The following is a 24,918-nucleotide window of genomic DNA, read 5'->3' as shown; positions in this document are numbered from 1 at the left end:
GAGTCTGCTTGAGATTCTCTCTCTCCCCACCCCTTGCTGACCCTCCTCTCCGTTCTCATGCACTCTCTCTCTCTGAAATAAATAGATAAATCTTCTTTTAAAGAAAGAATGTGTCTAAAGTATTTTATTTTGAGGGCACCTAAGTGACTCAGTTAAGCGTCTACCTTCAGCTCAGGTCCTGATCCCAGATTCCCCGGACTGAGCCCCACACTGGCCTCCCTGCTGGTGACTGGTCAGGGAACCCACTTCTCCCTCTACCCCTCACCTCACTCCTGCTTTCTCTAATAAATAAAATCTTTAAAAAATAAATAAATAAAGTATTTTTATTTTTTTTTTTTTAAGATTTATTTATTTATTTATTTGCGAGACAGGGAGCAAGAGTCGGGGAGGGAGAAAGGGAATCCTAAGCAGCTCCATGCCCAGCATGGAACCTGATGTGGGGCTCGATCTCACAATCCTGAGATCAGGACCTGAGCCAAAATCAAGAGTCAGATGCATAACTGACAGAGCCACCCAGGCGCCCCCGAAGTATTTTATTTTTAAATTGTGGGAAGTAGAGCAAAGCTGTTAGAAACCTTGGTACTGGATTCCATGGCCAAATTTTAAATTCCAGCACTACCACTTAACCAACTATGTTACCGGGGAATTAAAAATTAAGTATGTGTATTATACACATAATAATAAATGCTTAAGAAATGTTAGCTGCTATTACTACGACCGTCCCAAATCCTCCAGCTGTGCTCCCAAAGCACACAAAGAGTTCTAGACAAAACTGTACCATTCTCTTTGAAAATGCTGATGGAATAATTACAGTAATCAGATTTGGAGAGGAATAGAAAGGAGAATCTCAAATGTGAACCTTTTGCTTACTTTTTTTCCTGATAAATCTATTTTAAAAACTCTACAACCAAGAATCAATTTTTCAGAAATAGATTTTCATTCTATTTCATCCCACTACCTGTACAGTCGTTCTGATTAATATCCAGAAACACGTTAGAAATAGGAAGAAGGCAAGAAAAACCTTAGGTAAATCTAAAGAAGCAACACAGAAAGAAAGAAAGAAAGAAAGAGAGAGAGAGAGAGAGAAAGAAACAAACAAAATGAAAGAAGTAATACCTTTCAGTGGGAGGAGGGTATAATCCCAGGGGACCAACTATGACCCAGGCACTCACAGGCCTGTGGTCTCTAAGAGCATGGCTTGATTCAAGTCACACAGAACTGTATTAATTGGGCTCTTCCACTTAATAGGTAGGTGGCCTTGGGCGGAGGGACTTAATTTCTCTTGACACTGTCAAGTGCTCTGGAAGCCAGAGCTGACCCAGCTGCTCCTCCGTGATAGAATCTTTGGGACTCAGGATGATTGCCATTCCCTGTGAGGTTTGTGGAATTTACCATGTTGGTTTTCAGCCTACTTCACAAGCCCTGAGAGGTATTTTAAAAAAAGAAAAAAAAGTTTTCTGTTTTTTGTTTTTATTAAGTAATCTCTATGCCCAGTGTGGGGCTGGAACTCATGACCGGGGAGATCAAGAGTCACATGCTCCACAGGCTGAACCAGCCAGGCACCCCCTGAGAGGTATTTTTTGGAGTCTTTGAGGAATAGACTGGTCAGTCAAAGTGGCTACAAGAGACATATCACAGAATTTAGTTGGACACGTACAGGCCATGAGTTGGCACTGAATCAAATGAATATCAAAAATCTCATGAGCAAAGATTCCCTCCATTGCAGATGGATATGACATTCTATCAATGACACAGCCTGTCCTCTCTATGTCATCCATCCTCTCAACCACCTCAAAGTGTGGCCCTCCTGTTCACACTTTAGCCTCACCTGTTCTTTCCACACACACAGCAGAGTTGAGCCCAAAGGAGAAAGAGAAGCATTCTTAGGTCTGGACAGACAGGCTGATCTGAAGGTGCTGTAAGGTACGCTTAGCTGACTAGAGTCTGAGTGGGTACTTGAGGTTGGATTTCGTATGAATTCACTCCTCACAGGGCTACCTATGTAGCTTGAAATATGTCACCACGATGTTCCACTAAACCTTTCCACAAGGGCCCAACTTCCCCACAACAAGTAGGGCCTGATTCCCAGCTTCTAACACAGCTCATGAGGGCCTTTGGGCTGGAGGCTGCCAAAGGCAGATTACCACTGAACATCAGAGCCCTGGGAAAAAGTAGTTCCTCTCCTGAGATACTACACACCACTACAGCTGTACAGCCGACTTTCCAAATGCCTCAGATTTCTTATTTGCACAGAATTCTGTGGCTATAGCCTCCCCAGCAACTTCAGTCCAGAACCACAGCTTCAGAGACATTTCTTCTTTCTTTTTTCCTTTTTTTAAAAAGATTTTATTTATTTACTTGGGAGAGAGAGAAAGCACAAAGGGAGAGGGGGAAGCAGGCATCCCGCTGAGCAGGGAGCCTGACATGGGGCTCCAACCCAGGACCCCAGGTTCATGACCAGAGCCCAAGGCAGACACTTAACTGACTGACCCACCCATATGCCCTGCTATGCAGTCTCTTAAAAAAAAAAAAAAAAAAATTGACAAACGATTACTTCATATGAGACTAGAGAGAAAGCAAGAAGCTTAGTGAGGAGGTTAATGCAATAGTCCAGGTGACAAAAGAGGGTGACTTCAAATGAGGTTGACACCCAGGTGCCTCCTCAGGAGGCATTTCGAAATTTAGTGCCTAAATTGTTCATGACAGCATGCTGTACCACGGATAAAGCTGAAAAATGATGCCGGGTATTCTGGACCAGATTATAGATGTAATATAGGACTCCTCATTTATTATGACTTAGCACATTCGTATCATGCCCTTCTTGCCTACCATTATACATGTTATTGTCACAATAATCCCTGAGGTTCTCCTGGATAGTAGGTACTGTCACCTTTAGGTGGCATTTGTTGGTTGCCCATTTCTTATTTAATGGGAGAAAGCATCCTGCCTAATTTATAGATAAGGCAACTGAGATCAGGAGGTTAAGAAACTTGCCTAAAACAGCTCAGGACATGTGGGGTAAAACAGGGATACAGTCAAAAGTGGTTCGCCTCTGGAATTTAGACTCTTAATTACTATGCCTTTCTACCTTCCCTGTTAGATCAGGACACTGAGATTCACGGACATTCTCTAACATGCTAAGGTCACATCCCTACTTGCGTTTGACACAAAAGTCTAAATGACAGCTACATCCCCTTTGAAACAGTAAGTTCCTTCTAAACTTGAGTTCTAGATATATCAGCGCAGCCAGAAGAGTTTTCAGACAATAAACCATCCAACAACCGAAGTGCAGAGACTCACAGTGGCTTTTCTAGATGAAAAGCCCAATCAGTGGCTGATGGCATCGTCTGGTCGCTGATAACCCCCTATGCCACCAGAGCTGCTGAAGATGACTCCAAATGTAGGAATCTGTTCACATGCCAAAAGTTTTATCATAAGACTCAGCGGCTCATGATTAAAGAGGCACCAGAGTCCCCAGAAACAGAAATACCCTTTCAGAAATTTTCCACATTTACTCTTGCTTCCAGCCATGATTAAGTATTTCCCAGACAAATACACCAGCTAAAAAGGAAACTGTTTTCTGAAAGAGAAGTGGCGGGTTTGGGTCCAGCACTTAAGCAAAGGCTCCTGGTACCATAATGAACAGCCAGAGGTGAAGTGGCACTGTTCACAGAGAATCCCAGAGGACCTTGAAACGTCGGAGCAGGAAGATTCCTGAACTGCCATGGCCAATCCTTTTTCACTTAGGAGGGATGCAACTGAGCAGAAGGGACGCGTCTGGAGCCACTGGGCAGGTTGGTGAGTGACAGAGCCAAGATCTGTAATGAGGGGTTGGACATGGCCAGGTTGCAAACAGCTTCAGTCCAAGGGCTCACACCTTTGCCTCACGTTTGCCTGACTCCCCCACCCAACTTGGGGGACAAACCCTCAGAAGTAAACTCCGGTCTCAAACATTGTAATGAAGTTTCTCATTTCCCAGATCTCTCAGTGAAAACTTAATGGGCAAATCAAGAAATCTTAGGGCTAATGTCATAGACTCTTTGACAAAAGTGCCCCTAAGGTAGGTGCATGGCTCCTTTTCTTTTTTTCTTTAAGATTTTATTTATTTATTTGACCGGGAGAGCACAAGCAGGGTGAGTGGCAGACGGAGGGAGAGGGAGAAGCAGGCTCCCCTCTAAGCAGGGACCCCCATGCGGGGCTCGATCCAATACCAGGGTCCTGCTCAACCAGCAAAGCCACCCAGGCACCCCCCCAAGCCTCCTTTTCATAGACCACAGAGAAACACGGAAATAATACTTTGCTCCAAAAACATATACACGAAGATCCTTGGCTTCCTCAAAGCTGAGGACCTCAAACTCGCTTGACTGAGAGGGGGCAGGAGTTGGAATGAACTAAGTAAGTAGTTAAAAACAGCAGTTGGGGGCGCCTGGGTGGCTCAGTGGGTTAAAAAGCCTCTGCCTTCGGCTCAGGTCATGATCTCGGGGTCCTGGGATCAAGCCCCGCATCGGGCTCTCTGCTGAGTGGGGAGCCTGCTTCCTCCTCTCTCTCTGCCTGCCTCTCTGCCTACTTGTGATCTCTCTCTGTGTCAAATAAATAAAATCTTAAGAAAACAAGAAAAAGAAAAACAGCAGTTGGGGGACAACAGGTGGGTAAGAGCCCTTCTAGCCCTGAACGCTCCTGCCCGCAGTTAACCGGTCTCAGGGCTTCCCCCTTGGTGGCTGGCATGACACTAGGGGCCGCGTCACCGGCAGTGTCGTCCACGCCCGGAAAAAGAGCCAGAGACTGAGAACTCCAGACAGTCTCTCCCCAGACGGTCTCTCCCTAGGTCCCTGGGGAGGCCCGCACGGGGTCGAGAGATCCCAGGGGAGAGTGTGCGAGGGAGTTCGAGCAACAGCGCCAAAGCGCCAGGGAATGCACTTGAAGTTTCAGCGAGCGAGACAGAAAAACTTTTGTTTCCTCGGAAACCAAGTTTCCAGCGCACCAGGAAAAGTCTCGTGCGGGCGCCCGGGACCGGCCCGCAGCCCCCCGCCCCGGAACTGCAGGGCCGCGGCGAGACCCCCGTGCCCTCGCCCCTCCCCCGGGGGCTCACCTGCGATGTCCCAGAGCTGCAGGCGCACCACCGTCTCCGGGTCCCAGTGCAGCACCTTGAGCGCGAAGTCCACGCCGATAGTGGCCCGGTAGTGCGAGGAGAAGTTCTGGTGCACGTAGCGCTTGATGATGCTGGTCTTGCCCACGCCCAGGTCGCCGATCACCAGCAGCTTGTACAGGTGCTCCTTGTGCGGGGCCTGCATCCTGGCGGGCCGCCCGCGTGCCGTGCCGGGCCGAGGAGCGCAGCCGGGGCCTGGGCGGGAGACCGACTCCGGGAGCACGAGTGCGGGCGTCAGGGAGAGGAGCGGCGGGGCGGGGGCGAGGGGCGGAACTCCTCCCCCGCCGCCTGGAGAAACGCCCAGACAGGCGCCCAGGGGTTAATCCTCCTTCCTTTCCCGGGACCGCGCGCCGCCCTGGAGGGGGGTGGAAGAGGGAGCGTCTCCGGGGACTGGCAACCAGGGGGCTCCCGTCTTAATGCCTGTTGCAAAGGTTATTCGTGCAGCACTTTACAGTCTCCGAAGCACTTTCCTCGCCTGTGATCCTGAACACAAAGCTTTGAGGTGTGGGCTTTGTTTTCCACGTTTTCCGTGCAGGAAAACTGCGTGTGGAAAAGTTCAGCGCATTGCAGGAGATGGAAGTGACAAACCCGGGGGAACCCAGGGCTCCTGAGCTTAGAGACCCGCCCCCAGCCCTCACTGTAGGGAGAGCTTGGAAGAGAGGCAGCTGAGAATACAATTTCAGGAGGAAGGGTCGGGGTCTGGGTTCCTTATGCACTGGTTTTTTGAGGTCAGTGGCCCTGGGCAAGTCATTTGACCTTGGGCAAGCCTCAGTTTGCTTTCTTCCTTGGTGGCGGTGGCGTGATAATGGTAATCCGAACCTGTCACCTCTCTTGGAGAGAAAACACTGAGCGCTTTCACACCTATTCAACTGTCAGTGGCCCAACAAGAGGGACCATGGAGCTGAAAACGCAGAGGGCATCCTTAGTTTTTAGACTTCTCTCCTATCCTAAAAGCTCTGGGCAACACTGAAATACAATTTCAATAACTATTCAGATTAGTTTAAATGCTAACAATAGCAAGTATTTATCCAGCACTTGCTGTGTGCCAATTTTTATATACTTACCACTTTATTGCCCTAGCAGTCTTAAATCGATACCATTATTCTTCCCATTTTACAAAGGAGGAAAAGGAGGCCTAGACATTTTAAGTAATGTACCCAGTATCAACCACTAATAAGGAAAAAGCCAACTTAAAAGCCAATTTCCTGAGCCAGAAAGGGCTTTTTTGTTTGTTTCTTAACGTACTCTTTTTTTTTTTTTTAAGATTTTATTTATTTATTTGTCATAGAGAGAGAAGCGAAAGCAAGCACAGGCAGACGGAGTGGCAGGCAGAGGCAGAGGGAGAAGCAGGCTCCCCGCCAAGCAAGGAGCCTGATGTGGGACTCGATCCCAGGACGCTGGGATCATGACCTGAGCCGAAGGCAGCCGCTTAACCAACTGAGCCACCCAGGCGTCCCCTTAACGTACTCTTTTAACCAATCTGTATTTGTGCTTGGAATGATACAGAAATAACACAAAGATTCCTGGTCCCCAAAACTTTACCTTCTTGCGGGAGACTGACAATAATAACTAAGTACGATTTGTAACGTATTAGTCACTGATAAAATAAGGTAGGGGAACAGGCACGAAGAGTTGGAATGGGGTTGGCCTTTTAGAGAGGGGGGCCAGAGGAGGTCTCTCTGAGAAGGGAACTATTCAGTTAAAAACATCAGTTTCTGAGGAAGTGGCATGTAGATCTAAGGGACAAGCATCCTGGACCAAAGTGAGTCATTTTGTACCTGAATGTGCCAGGAACTGAGCAACGACCCCATTATCTCATTTCAACTTTCCAACTGTATCGGGTCGTATTTGTCCAGTTGATAGATGAGGAAAGCAAGACAGAGCACAGCTTTCCCAAACCCACACAAAGTGTTAAAACGGGGATTCCAGTACAGGCTTGGGGGAGAAAGAGGAGAGGAAGTTTGGCGGGCCTACTGTGTGCCTGCCATCAGACGACAACACTGCGCACACTATTGTCAGCGTCCGCAGGCCCCTCACAAGCAGAGGGTCGCCCCAGCTGCCTGCCCTGGATAAATCACATAGCCTCTCTGGAGCTCAGTTTCCACAACCACAAAATGAAAATAAGACTATCTGCCTCCTAGAGTTGCTGGTACAAGTCAATAAAATGCCAATGTGCTGATGGCAGTTATTTTTTTAAATATTTATTTATTAAAGATTTTATTTATTTATTTGACACACAGAGAGAGATAGATCACAAATAAGCAGAGCAGCAGGCAGAGAGAGAGGAGGACCCTGAGATCATGACCTGAAACCAGAAGGCAGAGGCTTAACTCACTGAGCCACCCAGGTGCCCCTGATGGCAGTTATTAATAGCAAGTGAGGGACAAGCTTTTCACACCATGTTCTCTGATATAAATACTAGGACTGGCACCCTATCTTGTCAGCTTTCTGTCCCCTCCGGGGGTAACTCAGAAGCTTTGCTCCTAATCGACATGCAGCAAAGGTGTGCAGAATTGCCCTGGTTTGCGTTTTATGGAATGCTCAGACAGGTAGCCATCCTTCTTCAGTTTCCACCCACGCAGGGACACACCAGGCAGATCATATCTAACAAGTAAGCCAAGTGTTCTACCTGCTTCAAGTATTGGCCAACATTGTGGCTTCATTTTGCAGGGACGGGAGTTCACAGACCTGAGGGGCCTCCGCCCTTCTTCGAGCTTGAAAAACGAGTGATAATTACAAAGACCCTCCCCAGATCTAAAATCCTGGCTCTGTAGATCTCAAGACAAGTTTGGTCCGGGCACGGAGCTGGTGGAGGAAACAAGGAGGGGGTAGAAGTTTGAGACATAACGTGAGCCCAGCCCTCGCTGTTGGGCCTGACCCAACCGCTTCACAGGCCCCGGCCTGTCTTCCCAGCCTCGTCCCCGCTGAGTCATCACCCCCCCACCTGCTCCTCTCTGCTGATCAGGAGCATGTCAGAGCACCAAATGGTGAGATTTTTACTGTGTAGGGCAGCAGACCAAGACCCAGATTTTTTGAGATGGAAGCCTATAAAATTGGGTGAGGAGAGTGGTCTTTAAGACAAAAAAAAAAAAAAAAAAAATTAAGGAACAGTTCCTGAAGCTTCAGCCTCCCTGCCTCTCCAGGGGGCAGGCAATCCCTCCATCAGGGGCAGTGGGCAGCCAGAGACAGCAAGCTCCCTGGCTAGACAGGAAGTATGGCAATTTGTTTCCAGAGTCATTCATTTAGGTCTCATGACAGTTCTTCACAGTGGGAAGAAATTACTCTTGGTTTATATTTTTTTAATCTTTTAGACTAAAGCCGCTCAGTGAGCTTGCCAGGCCAGCAGCCCCATGAAATCCCGAAAGACCCCAAGTAAAATGAGGGAACTGGGTTGCAAGATCTCTGGAGCGCACGGCTGACCCTGGGCCTTTTGGACACCTTCCTGCAGGAGTGACGCCCCAGATGATTCTAATCACCCCCACAATGGCACCATTCCCCGAGCTGTGGCGTTGTCTCTCCTGTGCTCCATCTGCTCCCCCTACCCAACTAGGACATTTGGGACAAGGCTGTGGAAGGGCCATTTTAAAACAAACACTGTGGTTCTCTTCTGGCTTCATGGCTCCATTCTCTCCTCAGCTGCTCCGCATTTGCCCCCGAGGTATGGGCTCTCCAAGCACATTTTTGGGACGGCAAACCTTTCTGTGCCCCCTTGCTTTGCTTTGAATTTTTCTTCCCTCAGAACTAGGCTGCAAGCCAGGAGCCAGAAATTTGAAGGCAGAATATCAGCTAGATTCAGGCTAGAGTAGCTTTAAGTGAAAAGGACATTAGCCAACAGGTCGACCATCCTTGCCTTCTATCCTCCCTCTACCCCCGGATTATGAGACTCCATAAGAACCCATCTGCCCCAACCGAAGAATCCGTCTGCCTTGGATATCTTGGGACTCTCTGGAGGATGCCTGGCTTCATGCCAACAAGTCAGCTCTCCTTCCCTCCAGAGTGAATGGCTGGGGTTGTGCCATGTGGCTCCTCCCAGCAGCTACCCGGTACCATGGAGACCCATTTTCCACAGAAGCTCTTAAAGCATCTCTAGTGATGCTTTGATAATCTTACTACCCTCAAATTGCTACACCACAGCACGCCCTCTCCTGAACAACAGGAAGGGAGATGACTCAAGTCTGTAAAAGCTCTAGGAGACCATGCAGTGCTCAGAATTCAGGCATGGAATGGCCTTCCCAAAAGCACTGAGTCAGATTTCTCTAGGTCTCCGTTCCCCTGCTATCCAACAGGGTGCATATTCTTGCACATATTCAGTGGTAAAACGAATTGAAACGATTGGAAATTGCTTTGCAAACATAAACGTGAAGGCTGCATGTTTCCCTCCCAGGCTATTGCATGAGGTGAGTCCCTAAAAAGTTACCTTGTCTGCCTTCACCGGTAAGAGAGCGGTAGGGAGTTACTCATTAGCTCATATGGCTCTTCATGATTGCTCTTGAAAAATTACCTAAATAAATTCAAGGTAGGGTAACAAAGACTCTGTTGCAGGAAAGTTAAGGTAATTTTTCTTCGATTAATGCAAGCAATATATCTTCTGAAAAAGGCCTGTAAGAGACTACCCTAGAATTTATCATCCAAACAGGTACTCTTGAGAGTGAAAGGGGGACCTATTAATAATTACACCAAACCACAGAAACAAGCCAGGGCTGTCCAAAAGAATGTTTACTCCTGAAGCAGAGGGCTAGAGCTCTCACGTGAGACCCACAACCAAGAATGACATTTGAAAAATCTCTTAAAGCATCATTTTAATAAATAGTTGGGGCCAAGGTAAGGCTGAGCTAATTTCTCGTTCTCTTCCAAGAGGCCCCCTTTTATCTACTAGCTTGTCAGAAACGTGTACTTACTTGCAATGGGAGTTATTTCAGTATTGACTCAGGACTGAGCAGGTCCCTGGAAGTAGGCAACCATGTTCACATTATTTGGAGAGAGGCCAAGATGGGTTCTGTATGGAAAGTGCTTGAAATGAATACACGTCAGTCTATGAGAATTGGACTTTTTACCCAGAGAGAAAAACTATAATGGGATATTTACTGGTTATCATCAGAAATTGATTGCAGGTGAGTTTTTGAAGCCACCATTCAGTTTGGACCGAGAAAAGCAGATTATGTGCTAAACCATTTTCAGCAGATTTATTACCAGCTAAACCTATATGCTAAAGCTACACACATTTGACTAGCTTTCAACAGAAGGGGGCTGAGCTGGGATTCATTTTCCTCCTAACCCACCCAATATGGACGAGTATAAATGGCCTACGGAATGGCCAAAAGGCAAGCATCTGGGAAAAGGGAGCAAAATGATTCAATATGACTCAAGAGTTTCAACTGTCTTGTACCACGCACCAAGCCCTTTATCTTATTTAACCTTCACATCCAAACTGTTGGTAGGTATCCCCACTTTGTAACGAGGGAAATGGGGATCCCAGAATTTAAATAATTTGCCCAAAGTGACGGAATGAAATTTGTAACTCATGATTCCTAAATCCCTGCTTTTCCTACTCTACACACTCCAATGGCATGCGGTAAAAATCGAGATCCAGGCTTCTCCAGCTTTGTTTCTGCTATTATACCAGATATCGAAGCCATAAAAAAAAAGGGGAGGGGTAATTCTCTTTATGTTTTACAAAGTCCTAAGAATGGAGGGAAACATCCAATAAAGGAGGAAAATAAAAATGTACACTTTAACCATGAAAGGATACATGGCACCATCTCTCACCAAGCCAGACGAATAGACAGCACTCCATTTGGATGCCGTGCTAGCCCTCTGTGGGCGTGACCTGATCTAGCAAACATAGAGAGCGTAAAACAAGGAGCCTACGTCTGATGCTCTCAGAGAAGACAGTAGTCTAATAACACTCAGGATCTCCTGGGAGTGGAACGCCCAGCCCATAACAAGTGGGGATATAGGGACTGGTATGGTCTCACTCAGAGGATAACTCGAGAAAATTACTGACAAGAGTACTGATCCAAGAATATTTATGTGCAACATACCATGACAGAATTGTTTTGAGGGGCAAGGGCAGGAATGGGATCTTAGATTTATCTACAAGAATGTCCCTACCGTAAAATTTCACCATTTACATTGACGTGGATGGAACTGGAAGCAATTATGCTGAGTGAAATACGTCAATCAGAGAAAGACAATTATCATATGGTTTCACTCATATGTGGACTGTAAGATAGTGCAGGGCGCCTGGGTGGCTCAGTGGGCTAAGCCGCTGCCTTCGGCTCAGGTCATGATCTCAGGGTCCTGGGATCGAGTCCCGCATCGGGCTCTCTGCCCAGCAGGGAGCCTGCTTCCTCCTCTCTCTCTCTCTCTCTCTGCCTGCCTCTCTGCCTACTTGTGATCTCTCTCTGTCAACTAACTAAATAAAAAATCTTTAAAAAAAAAATACACAGTGCAGAGGATCATAGGGGAAGGGGAGGAAAACAGAATGGGAAGAAATCAGAGAGGGAGACAAACCATGAGAGACTTTTAACTATGGGAAAGAAACTGAGGGCTTCTGGGGGGTGAGGAGTGGGGGGATGGGGTAACTGGGGGATGGGCATTAAGGAGGGCACATGATGTGATGAGCCTCAGGTGTTAAACACAACTGATAAATTATTGACCAAAACATCTGAAACTAATGACGTACAAGATGTTGGCTAATTGAATTAAAAATAAAAATGCTCCTGCCATCAACATGTTTGCAGTCTGGTTAGTGTCGCTCAGCAGGCACACACATGGCCTTCTACCTCCCTTTCTGCCCCCTTCCCAGATCCCTTCACTGGCTGCTTCCTTTCTCTGCTGCCCACTGCTCAACTGTGCTAGCCTCCTTCTGTGGGGCTCTGCTTTTTCCCGCCTGAGCCCATCCACTTTGGTGACAATGGAGCAAACATGGCTATGGATTCAACTCTGGAATCAGACCCACTTACCTTGGTTTCACATGTGAACTTCACCGCCAAGCAGCGGTAGGACTTCCATAAAGAAATGTAGCCTTGTGCGCCTTTGTAAACCTGTCTCTTCAGGTGTAAAATGAGAATAATAATTTCCCCCTCCTGCAGTTTTCAGGACACCTGCATGAAATTGGGCTGTGTAGTGCCTTGCCTGGTGTTTGGCCCAGGATATACACTGAAAAGCAAACAGTGTTAAACTATCAAATTTGCTGATGACTTCTAGATCTGTGTCTGAGACTCCAACCTCACTCTTGCATTCCATACCCTGTTCCAACAGCTTTGGGGGCATTTCTACCAGGCTCTTTGGCGGACATTTCAAGTGCAGCATATGCAAAACTGAACACATTATCTACCCTAACAGACTTGTTCCTTTTCCTGTATTCCTGGTTTTGGTCAGTGGTTCCACCCTCCCCAAAGTCTACCAAGCCTGAAAACTCAGTCACGCTTGACTCCTCCCTCTGCATTACCCACACATCCCATCATCTGAGTCCTCTGATTCCATCTTGGACAAATTCCTGAGTGCATTTCTTCCACTCCACTCTGTCAGAAAACAGAGGTGAATATCTATTCAAAATTATTGAGGACAAAGGATTTTTAAGCATTATGCAAAAGGCAAAAATCATAAAAGGAAAAACGTTTTAAATGTATATCTATTAAAAATTCCCCGAGGCAAGATGAATGGTAAGTGCAAATGGAGGAAAAATTTGCAACTTTTAAGACAGGCAAAAAGGGAATCCACTTTATATATAAAGAGCTCTTATAAATTATTTTAAAACATCCAAATAGATAAAGGGATGGGATATAAATAAACAACCACCACACAAGAAAATGAACAGCCACTGGTAACAGGAGCAGAAAAATTAAACAATGAGATACCATTTTCGACTTTTTAAACAGACAAGTATGTTTTAATACTAAAAATACCCAATACTGACACAAATGCAAAGAAAGACATGATCATTTGATCGTAGTGGGGCTGTAATTTGAGAAAAAGCTGTTGGAGGGAAATGTGGTTATATGTATCAAAAACCTTAAAAATGCAGTGCTCTTTGACTGAATGATGCCATTTGTATGAATTTATGATAGCAAAATCATTAGAGGTTTGTACATATTTATTTATTTTTTTATTCTATTTCTAGGAAGAAATCTCACTAGAATCCTTAATGGTATAGCATACATCTTTAATAGTATATATTTCACTTCACAAATGCATATTATAGTGTTGCTTATCATGGAACAAAATTAGAACTTCTCGAATGCGCATCAGGTTAAATATGATAATGCTATAAATATGTAATGGCTCATCATATAACCTTTATAAAAAGGAGGTGAAAGAAAAATACTGATTGATTTGGAAAGGTAGTCATCATGTTTTTCACAATATTTTAAAACTGGAAAAAAATGGTAACTTATTATTATACCCCATTTGGCATATCTATCTAATTTCCATTATATATATATATATGTATATACATATATATATACGTGTCCCCTTCATATATATATATATATATATATATATATATATGTAATATGCACACCAAAAAGGTACGGAAAATTATCTATTTGTTATCAAAGATTATCTCTGGATGATGAGATAACTGCTTTGCTGTATCACATTTTTTCCTACTTTTCTATGTATTGTTTTTACAGGGAACATTATTGATTTCAAGGGAAGAAGAACAATTTTTTAAATGCATGTACACTGCATGGGTCTTGGAGCAGTTAGGCCAGCAGCCCCATTCCAGGCTTCAGCTGTCATTGTGTAACAGCGTTTTCTAGGCCTCTCCCCCAGGTGCTGAGAATCATCAGTGTTTTAGGTTTCAGTCTTTATCTAGCCAACCTTTCTCATCCTGATTCCACTGATCTTATCAGTGCTGAGATGTTTGCCCTCCCCAGGGAACCACGGCCCCGTTTCATGGGTGGCATAATCAGGCCCACGCTCCAGAATGTCAGACGGGGTCCCCGCACTATCCTGGAACCCCTGTCCCAGCAACCCAGGCTCAGCTCATAGGGCATTGATGGAAGCCGTCCCCACAAGCTCCACCTGCCTGAAAGGAGGCATCGTCTTTCCGCCAAAGAGATGGCCCTCCCAGACCTTCAGAGCCTCCTTGTCTCCTTCCTGCCTATGTCCTGCTCTTCCACTCCGACACCAGTTTGCTGATTCTGCCCCCCAGACCCCTCCCATTCACCCTGTGCTTTCCACTTCAGTCCGTCTTGGCATCCCATCAAGTGGCTGCTTCCTCAGGAAATCTCCCTGGCTCTGTGTCCCCTTCTTAGACCCATCTGTCACCACTCTGAGATCAGTCTTCCTCAGAAATAATTTTTTCCAGTAGGGCACACCTCTACTCACAACCTCTGAACTCATCTTATCATCTTATGTTTGAGAGGAATAAATTCGGTCTTATTTAACCATTCCTGAGTGGTATTCTGTTCCATGCCACCAAACCAAATCCCAAATGACACACCTCTTGACATCCAGCAAGGTCCTTTCCTTCCTAGCACATATATTTAACAGCAGCATGTATGTACACCGTTCCCGGCTCTGAGTCCTACCAGAATTACTTTTGGAGATTTCTTCCCAATCTAGCCTACTGATCACGTATCTTACCAGCACCTTGGCACAGTACCTGCCACGTCACACCCGTGGGCTCTAGGCAAGGTCTGTCTTCTTTCAGACCCAGCTGCTGTCCGGCTCATGTGGACAGTAAGGGTTTGCATGACAATGGAAAATATGAACCATGTGAGATCCTGTCTTACTGCCAACCCTTTTGAGCCCTGGATGCAATAAGCTGCTTGTTTTTTTTTCTATAAGGAACTTACTCGAGCGTTGCGACTGGCATCCACAGTAAGCAAGGGAAGGGAGAGAGTCCCATGACTGCTAGACTAGAAGTTTTAAACTGTGTTCCATATTTTACTCTGCCCCTAGTTCCCAGGCCAGCCTGGTCAATTCACCCCACACCATCAGACCCTCTCTGAATACCTTCTCTAAATTGATGACCTTCTCAAAGACAATCCAGGCATATATGTTAAGTCTTGAAAACAGGCATGGGCATAATTATGCAACACACAGTAAATGCCTTTTAAGCTGTTGTTCCTCTTTTAAGACTCCATCCTAAAAAATAATCAGGCTTTCAAAGATTTAAGCACAAGATTTTTAGTAGTAACATGAGTACCAAACAATAGAAAATTGGCTAAAAAGACAGCAGCATATCTATAAAATTTAATATTTGATAGCTATTAAATATACATACAAATATAAACATAAATTTATATTTATACAAATATAAATACATTTGTAAAAAATATTTAGTGCCATGTAATGTTTTGGGTATTTTATGGAAAGAAGCAAACTATGAAATTATACACGGAACACATCGATGCTATCATCTGTCTGTTCACAACCCTCCTGGGAGCTTCCCAGGTGTACTCTAAAACCAGCCCCCATGCTTAGAGGTCAGGAAGAGAGGAACAGAGGCAGGCCACCCCAGGTGGTTAGGTGGCTATTCAAATAAGCAAAGGGAACTTATGTATAAGGCTGGTCTTGGGTGGTATGGATGAATGGATCCCCACACCTGCCCCCCAAATCTTAGGAGTATATGAAGAGGTCCTAACCGGGTTCAGTCAGGTACCCTGTGCAGTCATTGTCAACAGTGTCTCATAACTATGTCAAGGCTATGCCCCTGGAGCAGCCTCTGAGAGCAGGAAGAACAAGCAGAACACTTGGTCCCAAGCTGGGGTGGGGGTTGGGGGATCCAAGTGGCCAGTGACATTCCCCCAACATCATCCCAATCTTGCAAACATATGTGCATGCTTATACGTATAGCTGGCAGGAACCTTACCGAAATACTTATTTTTATTTACCCTTGGCATTTTGAAATTTCACAGTAATGCACCTTTGTTGATGTCACGAAGTAAGCTCATGCCCTTCATTTTGGCAGCAGCATTTTTGTAGTATTTCTTTGATAATTTGATTTTTTTTTTAATCTTTTTGCAGTATCTTGAATTTTCTTTTAATCTAATTCTAAACTCATTATTAAGACGTTGTGGGGGTAGGGGGCGCCCGGGTGGCTCAGTTGTTTAAGCCTCTGCCTTCGGCTCTGGTCATGATCCCAGGATTCCGGGATCGAGCCCCACATCGGGCTCTCTGCTCAGTGGGAAGCCTATTTCTCCCTCTCCCGCTCCCCCTGCTTGTGCTCCCTCTCTTGCTATGTCTCCCTCTGTCAAATAAGTAAATAAAATCTTAAAAAAAAAAAAAAAAAAAAACTTTCTTTCCTAAGTGTTTAATTCTTTTTGTTTATCTTACTTTCTAGAAGACTTGCTCAACTTGCTTTGCCAAGTGTTCCATTGAAAGTTTTTTTCATTAGCCACTACTTTTTTAAAATATGACAGCTTCTGAAAACATAAATATACACCTTAATCAATAAGCTCTCTTTGTTGATTTTTGTGAACAAATTTCATAGCAGCTTCCTAAATGTTATTGGAAAATTCACCAGTCCTCCCTACCCTGGCCCCACCACACTGGAAGTGTTGAGCACAGGAAATGTATGATGCCTGTAGATTTGCAAGCTCTAACAACCCTTAACCTCAGCAGTAACCGAGGAGTTTTGTGAAAGACGTAAATGATGGCCCCTGGAGAGGGGGAATTCTTAAATTGCCTTGATCGACACTGGAGGGCCGTTTCCTTGAACTAAGCTCACTTTGGGGCAAGCTAAGAGGTAGGGAAAACAAATAGTTTTTGCTGTTTTTCCCCCAGTTACCTAATAGCCCTCTTTATCTCAGAAGTTTGGGTTAAGAAGAACTGAAAGGAAAGAGAAAATGTGAGCAAAGAGGAAGGATGGAAGTGTGCCTTTTGTTGTTCTTTAAAACAAAAAAAAAAGCAAAAGCCTTTTAGCTCTGGTCCCTTCAGACTCCAGTCTACCCATTAGAGGCGTTTGGAAATGTGTTTCTGTTGACAAGCGTTTGGATCTGAGATCTTTGTCAGCAGCTGGGTACTTGCATCAGAAACTAGCCTCCCTTAGCCAGTTCCCACTGGAGAAGAGATTCTTAGCTGGACAGCGGGGATCACCTCGCCCAGGTTAGGCCCCACAAACTGGCCTATGTTACAGGGAACTGAGCCACAAGGAGGACCAGAGGCCTCAAAGACATGTCCGTTGGGCTTCTCAGGCTGGTAATTCCATGATAAGAAAAAAAAGAGAGAGAAAGAGAGAGAAAAGGGAAGGGGAGGGTTAAGGAAAGGAAAGAAAGGGAAGGGAAGAAAAAGGCACCAGCTTCCTGGGCTGTTGGGTACCAGAAGGCTCAGGAAGATCAGGGCTATAGACATTCACAACTCCAGGGCTCAGGGGACTAGTGTTTACAACAGCTGTACAGAGGGAAGAAGGCCTCCTCCACTTAGTTTAGAGATCCTGGTGAGAGCCACTGCTGAGTGCTTTTTGCGGCTGCTTCCTTCATTCGGTGTAATAATTCTTCAACCAAGCCTTTACTACCAACTCATTAAAGTTGGTAACCCCATCCAAGCACGTGACCTTGATGAACACATCCACCAATATTCTCAGCTGTTCCGGGATAAAATCTGTGCATCTCCAATGAGCACCTCTTGGCTGTGCTGACAGATCTTTCTGGAGGGCAATAGTTTGATCAGCTGAATGACTCCTGAGTCACTCCACAGTACCTCAGTTTACTCTAGGTTATTTATTGTTATTATTTAAGGTTTTCCAGTTTGTTAATTCTCTTCCACCTAGGAAAACTTTGCATTGCAAGAACTTTTCTTGAGCCCTTTTAAAGCAGTCCCCTTGGAGAACAACTATCAGAAAGCAACTCCTGATGCAGCCCCATGGCCACCCCCATCAGGGTCACGGCCTCTCCAATGAATGGCCTGGTCTTCCAGCTCCTGGTATGCAAGGCTGGCATTCTTTCCTACTGATACAGACTCCTGAGGCTCAGCCTGGGGGATTAGACAGCCCCTTGCCCTCCAGAGAAAAGGGCCAAATAAATAATAACTGAAGATGAAAGGGATTTTCACAGTTTCAACTGAGGCTAAGAAGATTACATGTATTCTAACCCTAATCACAGTGGTAGCTTTATTGCCACTGGGGTTCACGGTGAGGTCACAAGTCACTGGCAAAATAGGGGCCTTGGAAGAGCAAGTTATGTATCAATGTGCATTGTCTGCTATTTGCTAATTAACTAGTGCTGCCTGGCATGTATTATACAGTGAAGTTAGCAGAACTAGGAAAAACAAGATTTGGGACACTGGGCTGAGGGGCATTACTGAAAAGCCTGTAATTATGGGTCCCAGCAAGAGAAGTGACAGCCATCCTGGCTGAGAGAAGGAATGTATTTATGTAGCCAATCCCTGGGACACACAAGCAGGGAGGCCAATGGGAACTCTTAATTTTGCATTCGTGGCTCTTCAGATGCCACTGAAAAAGACAAATTATTTGGTCTCCTCTCAGCTCTACAACTCACCTGCCGTGTGACCTTGGGCTGTCCTTGGATCTCTCTGAGCCTGGGATTCTTTTTTTTTCTTTTTTAATTTTTATTTTTTATAAACATATAATGTATTTTTATCCCCAGGAGTACAAGCCTGGGATTCTTTAACAGTAAATGTGATGAATATTATCTGCCCTTCCTAGTTGTAAAAATCAAATTGGATAAATGGCTGAGCAATTATTTAGGAAATTAAAGAGATGACTATACAAAAGGTGTTATGATTTCTCAGTACTCCTGTTGCCCACACTATAAAACTGAAGGAACTCTGCTATAAGACCAAATATTAATATTCTACTCTAAGACATTTATTATAGGGTAAGAAAACTTTATTGCCCAGGCTATTAAACTAAAAGACCAAAAGAATTCAGCCTCCAGAAAGCATCCCTGAACATGGCCAACTAGAAAACTCCTCTAGACCCTCTAAAAGTCTGTGACCCATGTTGCTGTTGCTTCGAGCAAACCTGAGTTCAAACTGTGGCTCTCCTACTCATTATCTGTATGAACTTGGGGAAGTCACTTGGCAATGGGTCTTGGAGCTTTCATGTCTGTATCCACTATGTAAGGCAAGCCTATTCTTTTTTATGGCTGAATTATCCCCTTTTGTTTCTGAGGGAACTCCGGTTGAGAGGCTAAGTTCCTCCTCCAAAGCCATATTAGGTGTTAATACTTGCATTGGGATTTAAACCCAGAACAGTCCAGGTCTGACATATTCATGCCTACCGTGAAGCAATGATGCATAATCAAAAGAGCACATGGTAGATATTTGCTAAGTGCAGGCATGGTGTACTGGTTACGGGTGTAGGCCCAGGAGCCAGATTGCCTGGCTTCACTCTGGCCCTGCCATTCATCTGCTGTGTGACCAAGAGCAGGATACTTAATCTCTCTGCCTCAGTTTCTTCTCCTGTAAAATGAAGAAAAAAGTAGTATAACTTCGTCAGACTGAGTACTGAGTTAATGCATATAAAACTCAGTCAGTTAAACCTCTGACTCTTGATCTTGGCTCAGGTCATGAACCCAAGTCCTGGGGTTCAAACCTGGGTGGGATCCGTATCTGGACCTGCCTTGAGCCCCACGACCAACCAGCCCCACCCCCAGCCCAGTGTCAAGCCCTGTGTGGCCCTCTGCACTCAGCAGGAAGTCTGTTTGAGGATTCTCTCCCTCCATCTCCCTTCCTCTACCCATACACACTCTCTCTCAAATAAATCTTTTAAAAATTATATAATCATTGTTTAATAGTAATTTTTGGAACTTCTTCTCACCAATCTGTACTATACATGTATTATTCTCCACTTTATGAAGGGGCAAAATGTGGTCACTAAAAAGAAAATTTATGGGGCATCTGGGTGGCTCAGTGGGTTCAAGCCTCTGCCTTCGGCTCAGGTCATGATCCCAGGGTCCTGGGATCGAGCCCTACATTGGGCTCTCTGCTCAGCAAGGAGCCTGCTTCCTCCTCTCTGCTTACTTGTGATCTCTATCTGTCAAATAAATAAATAAAATCTTTTAAAAAAATTTATATTCTTTCTTTTTATTCACCACATGGAGACATATAGGGATTTTTTTTTTAATTTTTTTAAAATTATACATTCATAGGGCACCTGGGTGGCTCAGTGGGTTAAAGCCTCTGCCTTTGACTCAGGTCATGATCCCAGGGTCCTGGGATTGGGTCCCACGTTGGGCCCTCTGCTCAGCGATGAGCCTTCTTCCCTTCCTCTCTCTGCCTGCCTCTCTGCCTACTTGTGATCTCTGCCTGTCAAATAAATAAATAAATAAAAATCTTAAAAAAAAAAAAATTATACATTCATACAAGTACATTTTCAAGAAGTGTGGAAAATACAGAAAGTAAAAAAAAATCATTCACAATTTTTTCAGCTAATAATCACTGCCAACATTTTACTGCATTGAATTTTGTTACTTATTTCTGTGTTGGTTTCTTTAGAATGTACTTATGTGTAGATATGTAAATACAGTTATAACAATATCATACAGGTATCTTGATTTCTTTTATTTATTTATTTATTTATTTATTTATTTGACAGAGATCACAAGCAGGCAGAGAGGCAGGCAGAGAGAGAGAGAGAGAGAGAGAGAGAGGGAAGCAGGCTCCCTGCTGAGCAGAGAGCCCGATGCGGGACTCGATCCCAGGACCCTGAGATCATGACCTGAGCCGAAGGCAGCAGCCCAACCCACTGAGCCACCCAGGTGCCCCCAGGTATCTTGATTTCTTAATTCTAATTGTTTACACAATGGGGATTTCCTTTTCAAGCATTATGAAATGTATTTTTTCCAAACAGTCATCATCCATTGTCCCTTAAAAGTGTATTTAAGATAACAAGCAGGAAATTAGCAGTTTTGAACCCAAATAAAGCTTTCTGGTTATAACATCACTACAGTTAGTGAGATTTTCCTATTTTTAACTCCATATGTATGAAGTGATATATCACAGGAAATGTTAAGAAAATATCATTTCCGTTTTCAAAAGATAATAAAACATCTGTGGGTTTTGGGGTTTTTTTCCTCAAAGTGAAATAGGGTGTAATAAAAATAGTCTTCTCGAGCTATATAAATTATCTTTCAGATATTTTGGGAGTTCATCCAAAATGCAAATTTCACAAAAAAATCAATGTGGTCTTTGAACGTAATTTTTAGCATTTGCAAATTTGCTCTATCTAATTATACTTAGCACTTAGCACTTCTTATCTTAAGAGCATCAAAGCATTTCACACATCTTAATAAAGACTCAAAGCTTTTTTTAATTAAAGATTTAATCTGGAGTGATATGCAACAAAGAAAATCTATAAAAATATCCTTTATATGATGCTACATGTAATAGATGGTTAGATTCAATTTCTAGAGCACTAAAATAAAGGCTCTATTTCACAATAAATACTATAGCAAATTGAATCAAACCCCCTTATTTTCATTTTTTATCTATAATAATTACTACCAAAATAAAAGATTCAAATAGTAACTATTTGTCAAGTATAGTCAATTAGGTAAATAAATAGATTTTTAAAAACTTTACTAAATCCTCATGCTTTTCCATCTTGCATATAAAAATATTTGCAATATTTCAGGTACATTTGAAAGAAGATATAATTTTTATTACTATGGTTTAAAGTTTGATATGTACTTTTATTATCTACTTTATTGCTTATACTTTTAGGTCTTTTTAGCCTTGCTATTTTTGTCCTTTTGATCTGCCTTGAATTACAAAAGGTATATATTTTTTCTTTTGCAAAATGTATATTAAAAGTGTCTCTTTTCACAAAAATAAATACAAAAATAATAAATAAATAAATAAATAAATACAAAGAAAATGTTTTCCACTGTTGAACTGCCAATCTTGCATCACCGCACGCACACACCGATTCTCAGCTGCTCCTCCAGAGTCCCCTGGGTGCCAACCCTAGTTCCCCTGTGGGGTCCCATTTCCACTCCAACAAGATGAAAGGAGCTATCATGAACCAGGGGAAACTTGCCAAATTGCAAGTACAGATGGTGGGAAGGGAACCACTCACCCAAAGAAGTTGGTTCACAGACCAGCTATGCAGATGATAAAAACTTCAGTTCTTCCCAAAGAAGTTAGGGGGAAATGATATTTCTTTGTATTGAAGGAGTGAACAGGTTCCCAAACCAAGGGACAGGATCCCCCTTCACAACCCTAAAGTTTGGGCGTCCCTCAGAGGAAGGCTTTCAGCTTTCCAGACCATGCTGAAACAGAGCAGCTAACAAATGCTACCCAGTGTCTCCATGGTTGGTGTAGACGGTCTGGCCAGTTTCAGAAGACTGGTGGAAGCTCTGCCCAATCTGTGAATTGTTTGCAAAAGCACCACTTGCTACCAGAGAGGGGAGGAGGGTGAAGTTCCAGATCTTGTGGAGAATTTTGATGAAGCTTCTAAGAACGGAGCAAACTGAACTGAGTCAACTTCTCAAGAAGATAAAACTTGAAGTTACCGGGAGCTGCTGTTTTATAGTATGATTGCTTTTAAAAATATTGTTCATGGATCTGATAAAATCTAGATCTCTAATATTTTGGGGGGGAATTTTTATTTTTCATTTTTTATTAATTATCTTTATTAACATATAATGTATTATTTGCCCCAGGGGTACAGGTCTGTGAATCTTCAGGCTTACACATCTCATAGCCCTCACCATAGCACATACCCTCCCCAATGTCCATAATAGATCTCTAATATTTAAAAATACTGTAGCTCTTTCTAGTTTGGGCTTATATGCACTTAATTCTTTGCAGGTAATTAAACTGAAGAAGCCTGGGAGTAAAGGTTTATTTTTTTGTTTTGCTTTAAAGGTTTTATTTATTTGACAGAGAGCACAAGAAGAGTGAGCAGCAGGCAGTGGGAGAGGGAGAAGCAGGCTCCCTGCTGAGCAGGGAGTCTGACGTGGGGCTCAATCCCAGGACCCTGGGATCATGACCTGAGCCAAAGGCGGATGCTTAGGCAACTGAGCCACCAGGCACCCCAAGGGAATGAAGTCTGAAACAAAGGTAATTAAGTTCTTTGCCTAGTAATACATACATACATACATACATACATACATACATAAATCTTTTCCCCTGTCATTTTTTTTAAATAGTTTCCCAGCCCTCTGTCATTACTAGTTTGGATATCTAATTGCTCTTTCTCAGCAACATCTGTAAGATACACCTGAAAAATTGCACTGGCTAGCCTCCCAGTTGGACAGTGACAGGTACTTCTGGTGTCGGAAAAAGAAACTATGCCGTGGTCTAGGAAGGGAAAAACATACAGATCTCATAGAGTATTTTTATTTATACCCTTGATTAGATTGTTCAAAGAATATATAATCTGGAGCATTTGTGCTAAGGAGTATCTGTAAGAATTTCAATGTAATCTTAGAGAATGACAATTAGCATGTTTACCTGGAAAGGAAGTTTTGAAATTAGGAAGCCTGGAAGGTAGGAAAGAAAATAGAAAATGACATGGGATAACTCTCTTCTATTATGCAGGAGGAAGTAATATAGGCATTTGGTGCCCATAAAGGAACAATGTGGCAGAAATTGGCTAGCCATTCACCAAAACCATTTCCTGTTTTTCTCTGAGATTATAGCTTGACTATTTTCTTTTTTTTTTTTTTTTTAAGATTTATTTATTTGACACAGAGAGAGATCACAAGTAGGCAGAGAGGCAGGCAGAGAGAAAGGGGGAAGCAGGCTCCCCGCTGAGCAGAGAGCCCAATGTGGGGCTCAATCCCAGGACTCTGGGATCATGACCTGAGCCAAAGGCAGAGGCTCAACCCACTGAGCCACCCAGGTGCCCCTAGCTTGACTATTTTCTACTGGACTTTCAGTCAGATATAACCATGTGACCCACGTCTGACCAAGGTAATATCACAGACATGAACAACAACTTTTAGACTTGACTCATAAAATTACCTACACATAATCCTTCATGTTCCTTCTCTTTCCATGGCTTGATGATAAAGAGCACAGAGGTCTTGCAAGCTGTATGTTGAAAATGGAGGAGCCATAGCACTTCAGCTTCTAACTGGAATGGAGTAAAGGGATCAGATTTCCCTTCCTTCTTGAAACAACAATGAACTGGACAATATATTTAAAACAATGGTTTACAAGGCATTGGATATCTGGCAATGAGGGACAGTGATCCCTGAGAGACAGCCAACAGGTAAACTTTACAATGGCCTCAAGAGTTTCCAGGACATGGCTTAGGGAGTGGGAAACCAGAGAGGACCCAGCACACTTGTCTGAACTGAGAAGTCAGAGATGGGAGTCAGGACACCCAGGCAGCCAGAGTTCACAGGATAGAGTACTATAAAGGAAACAGCTTTCCAGAGAAAGAGAACATAAGAGATATGCAGAAGGTACCCCCTTTAGTGTTCAGCAAAATACTCATCGCAAATGTGTGTGAGGAAACTATCTAAGGCTGGAAAAAGAATGTTCTAGAGGAAATAGTACCCAGAGATCACACAGGGCTAAAAAGGTCTTCTTATCAGCTAAGCTGGAAAACCTCATAATTTATGAACTGCTGAGGGAAGTTTTTAGAACTAAGATTCTCTCTCTCCCCATCCTGCTGCCCCCCCCATGCTTACTCTCTCTCTAAATAAATTAATAACATCTTTTAAAAAATCTCTTACAGGGATTACAACTTTCTACCTTTAATTATAATCAATCACATGCATGTAATATGCTAAGAATACAACTACAGAGACAGCCAAGAACTGGAAGATTGTGAATCAAAACTCCTAGAGGACTGAAGGGAGATAGAACTTTTTGGCCAACAAAGGAAAATTTGGTCTCAT

General features: G+C 43.8%; 1 protein-coding gene across 1 annotated transcript in view; it reads right to left on the bottom strand.

Annotated features, from left to right (window-relative positions):
* Positions 1 to 5,483, bottom strand: part of RAB38 (RAB38, member RAS oncogene family) — a 57,710-nt gene extending 52,227 nt beyond the window's left edge. The window contains exon 1 of the mRNA XM_059187001.1: positions 5,090 to 5,483. Within this exon, the coding sequence (XP_059042984.1) occupies positions 5,090 to 5,291 (202 nt within the window). The 5' untranslated portion in view covers positions 5,292 to 5,483. The remainder of the gene's footprint in view (positions 1 to 5,089) is intronic.
* Between the last annotated feature and the right edge of the window lie 19,435 nt (positions 5,484 to 24,918).

Source organism: Mustela lutreola, chromosome 1 (genome assembly GCF_030435805.1).
Source record: "Mustela lutreola isolate mMusLut2 chromosome 1, mMusLut2.pri, whole genome shotgun sequence".
Taxonomy (NCBI): domain Eukaryota; kingdom Metazoa; phylum Chordata; class Mammalia; order Carnivora; family Mustelidae; genus Mustela; species Mustela lutreola.
The sequence above is the reverse complement of the archived record's forward strand: the minus strand, read 5'-3'. Positions and strand labels throughout refer to the sequence as shown.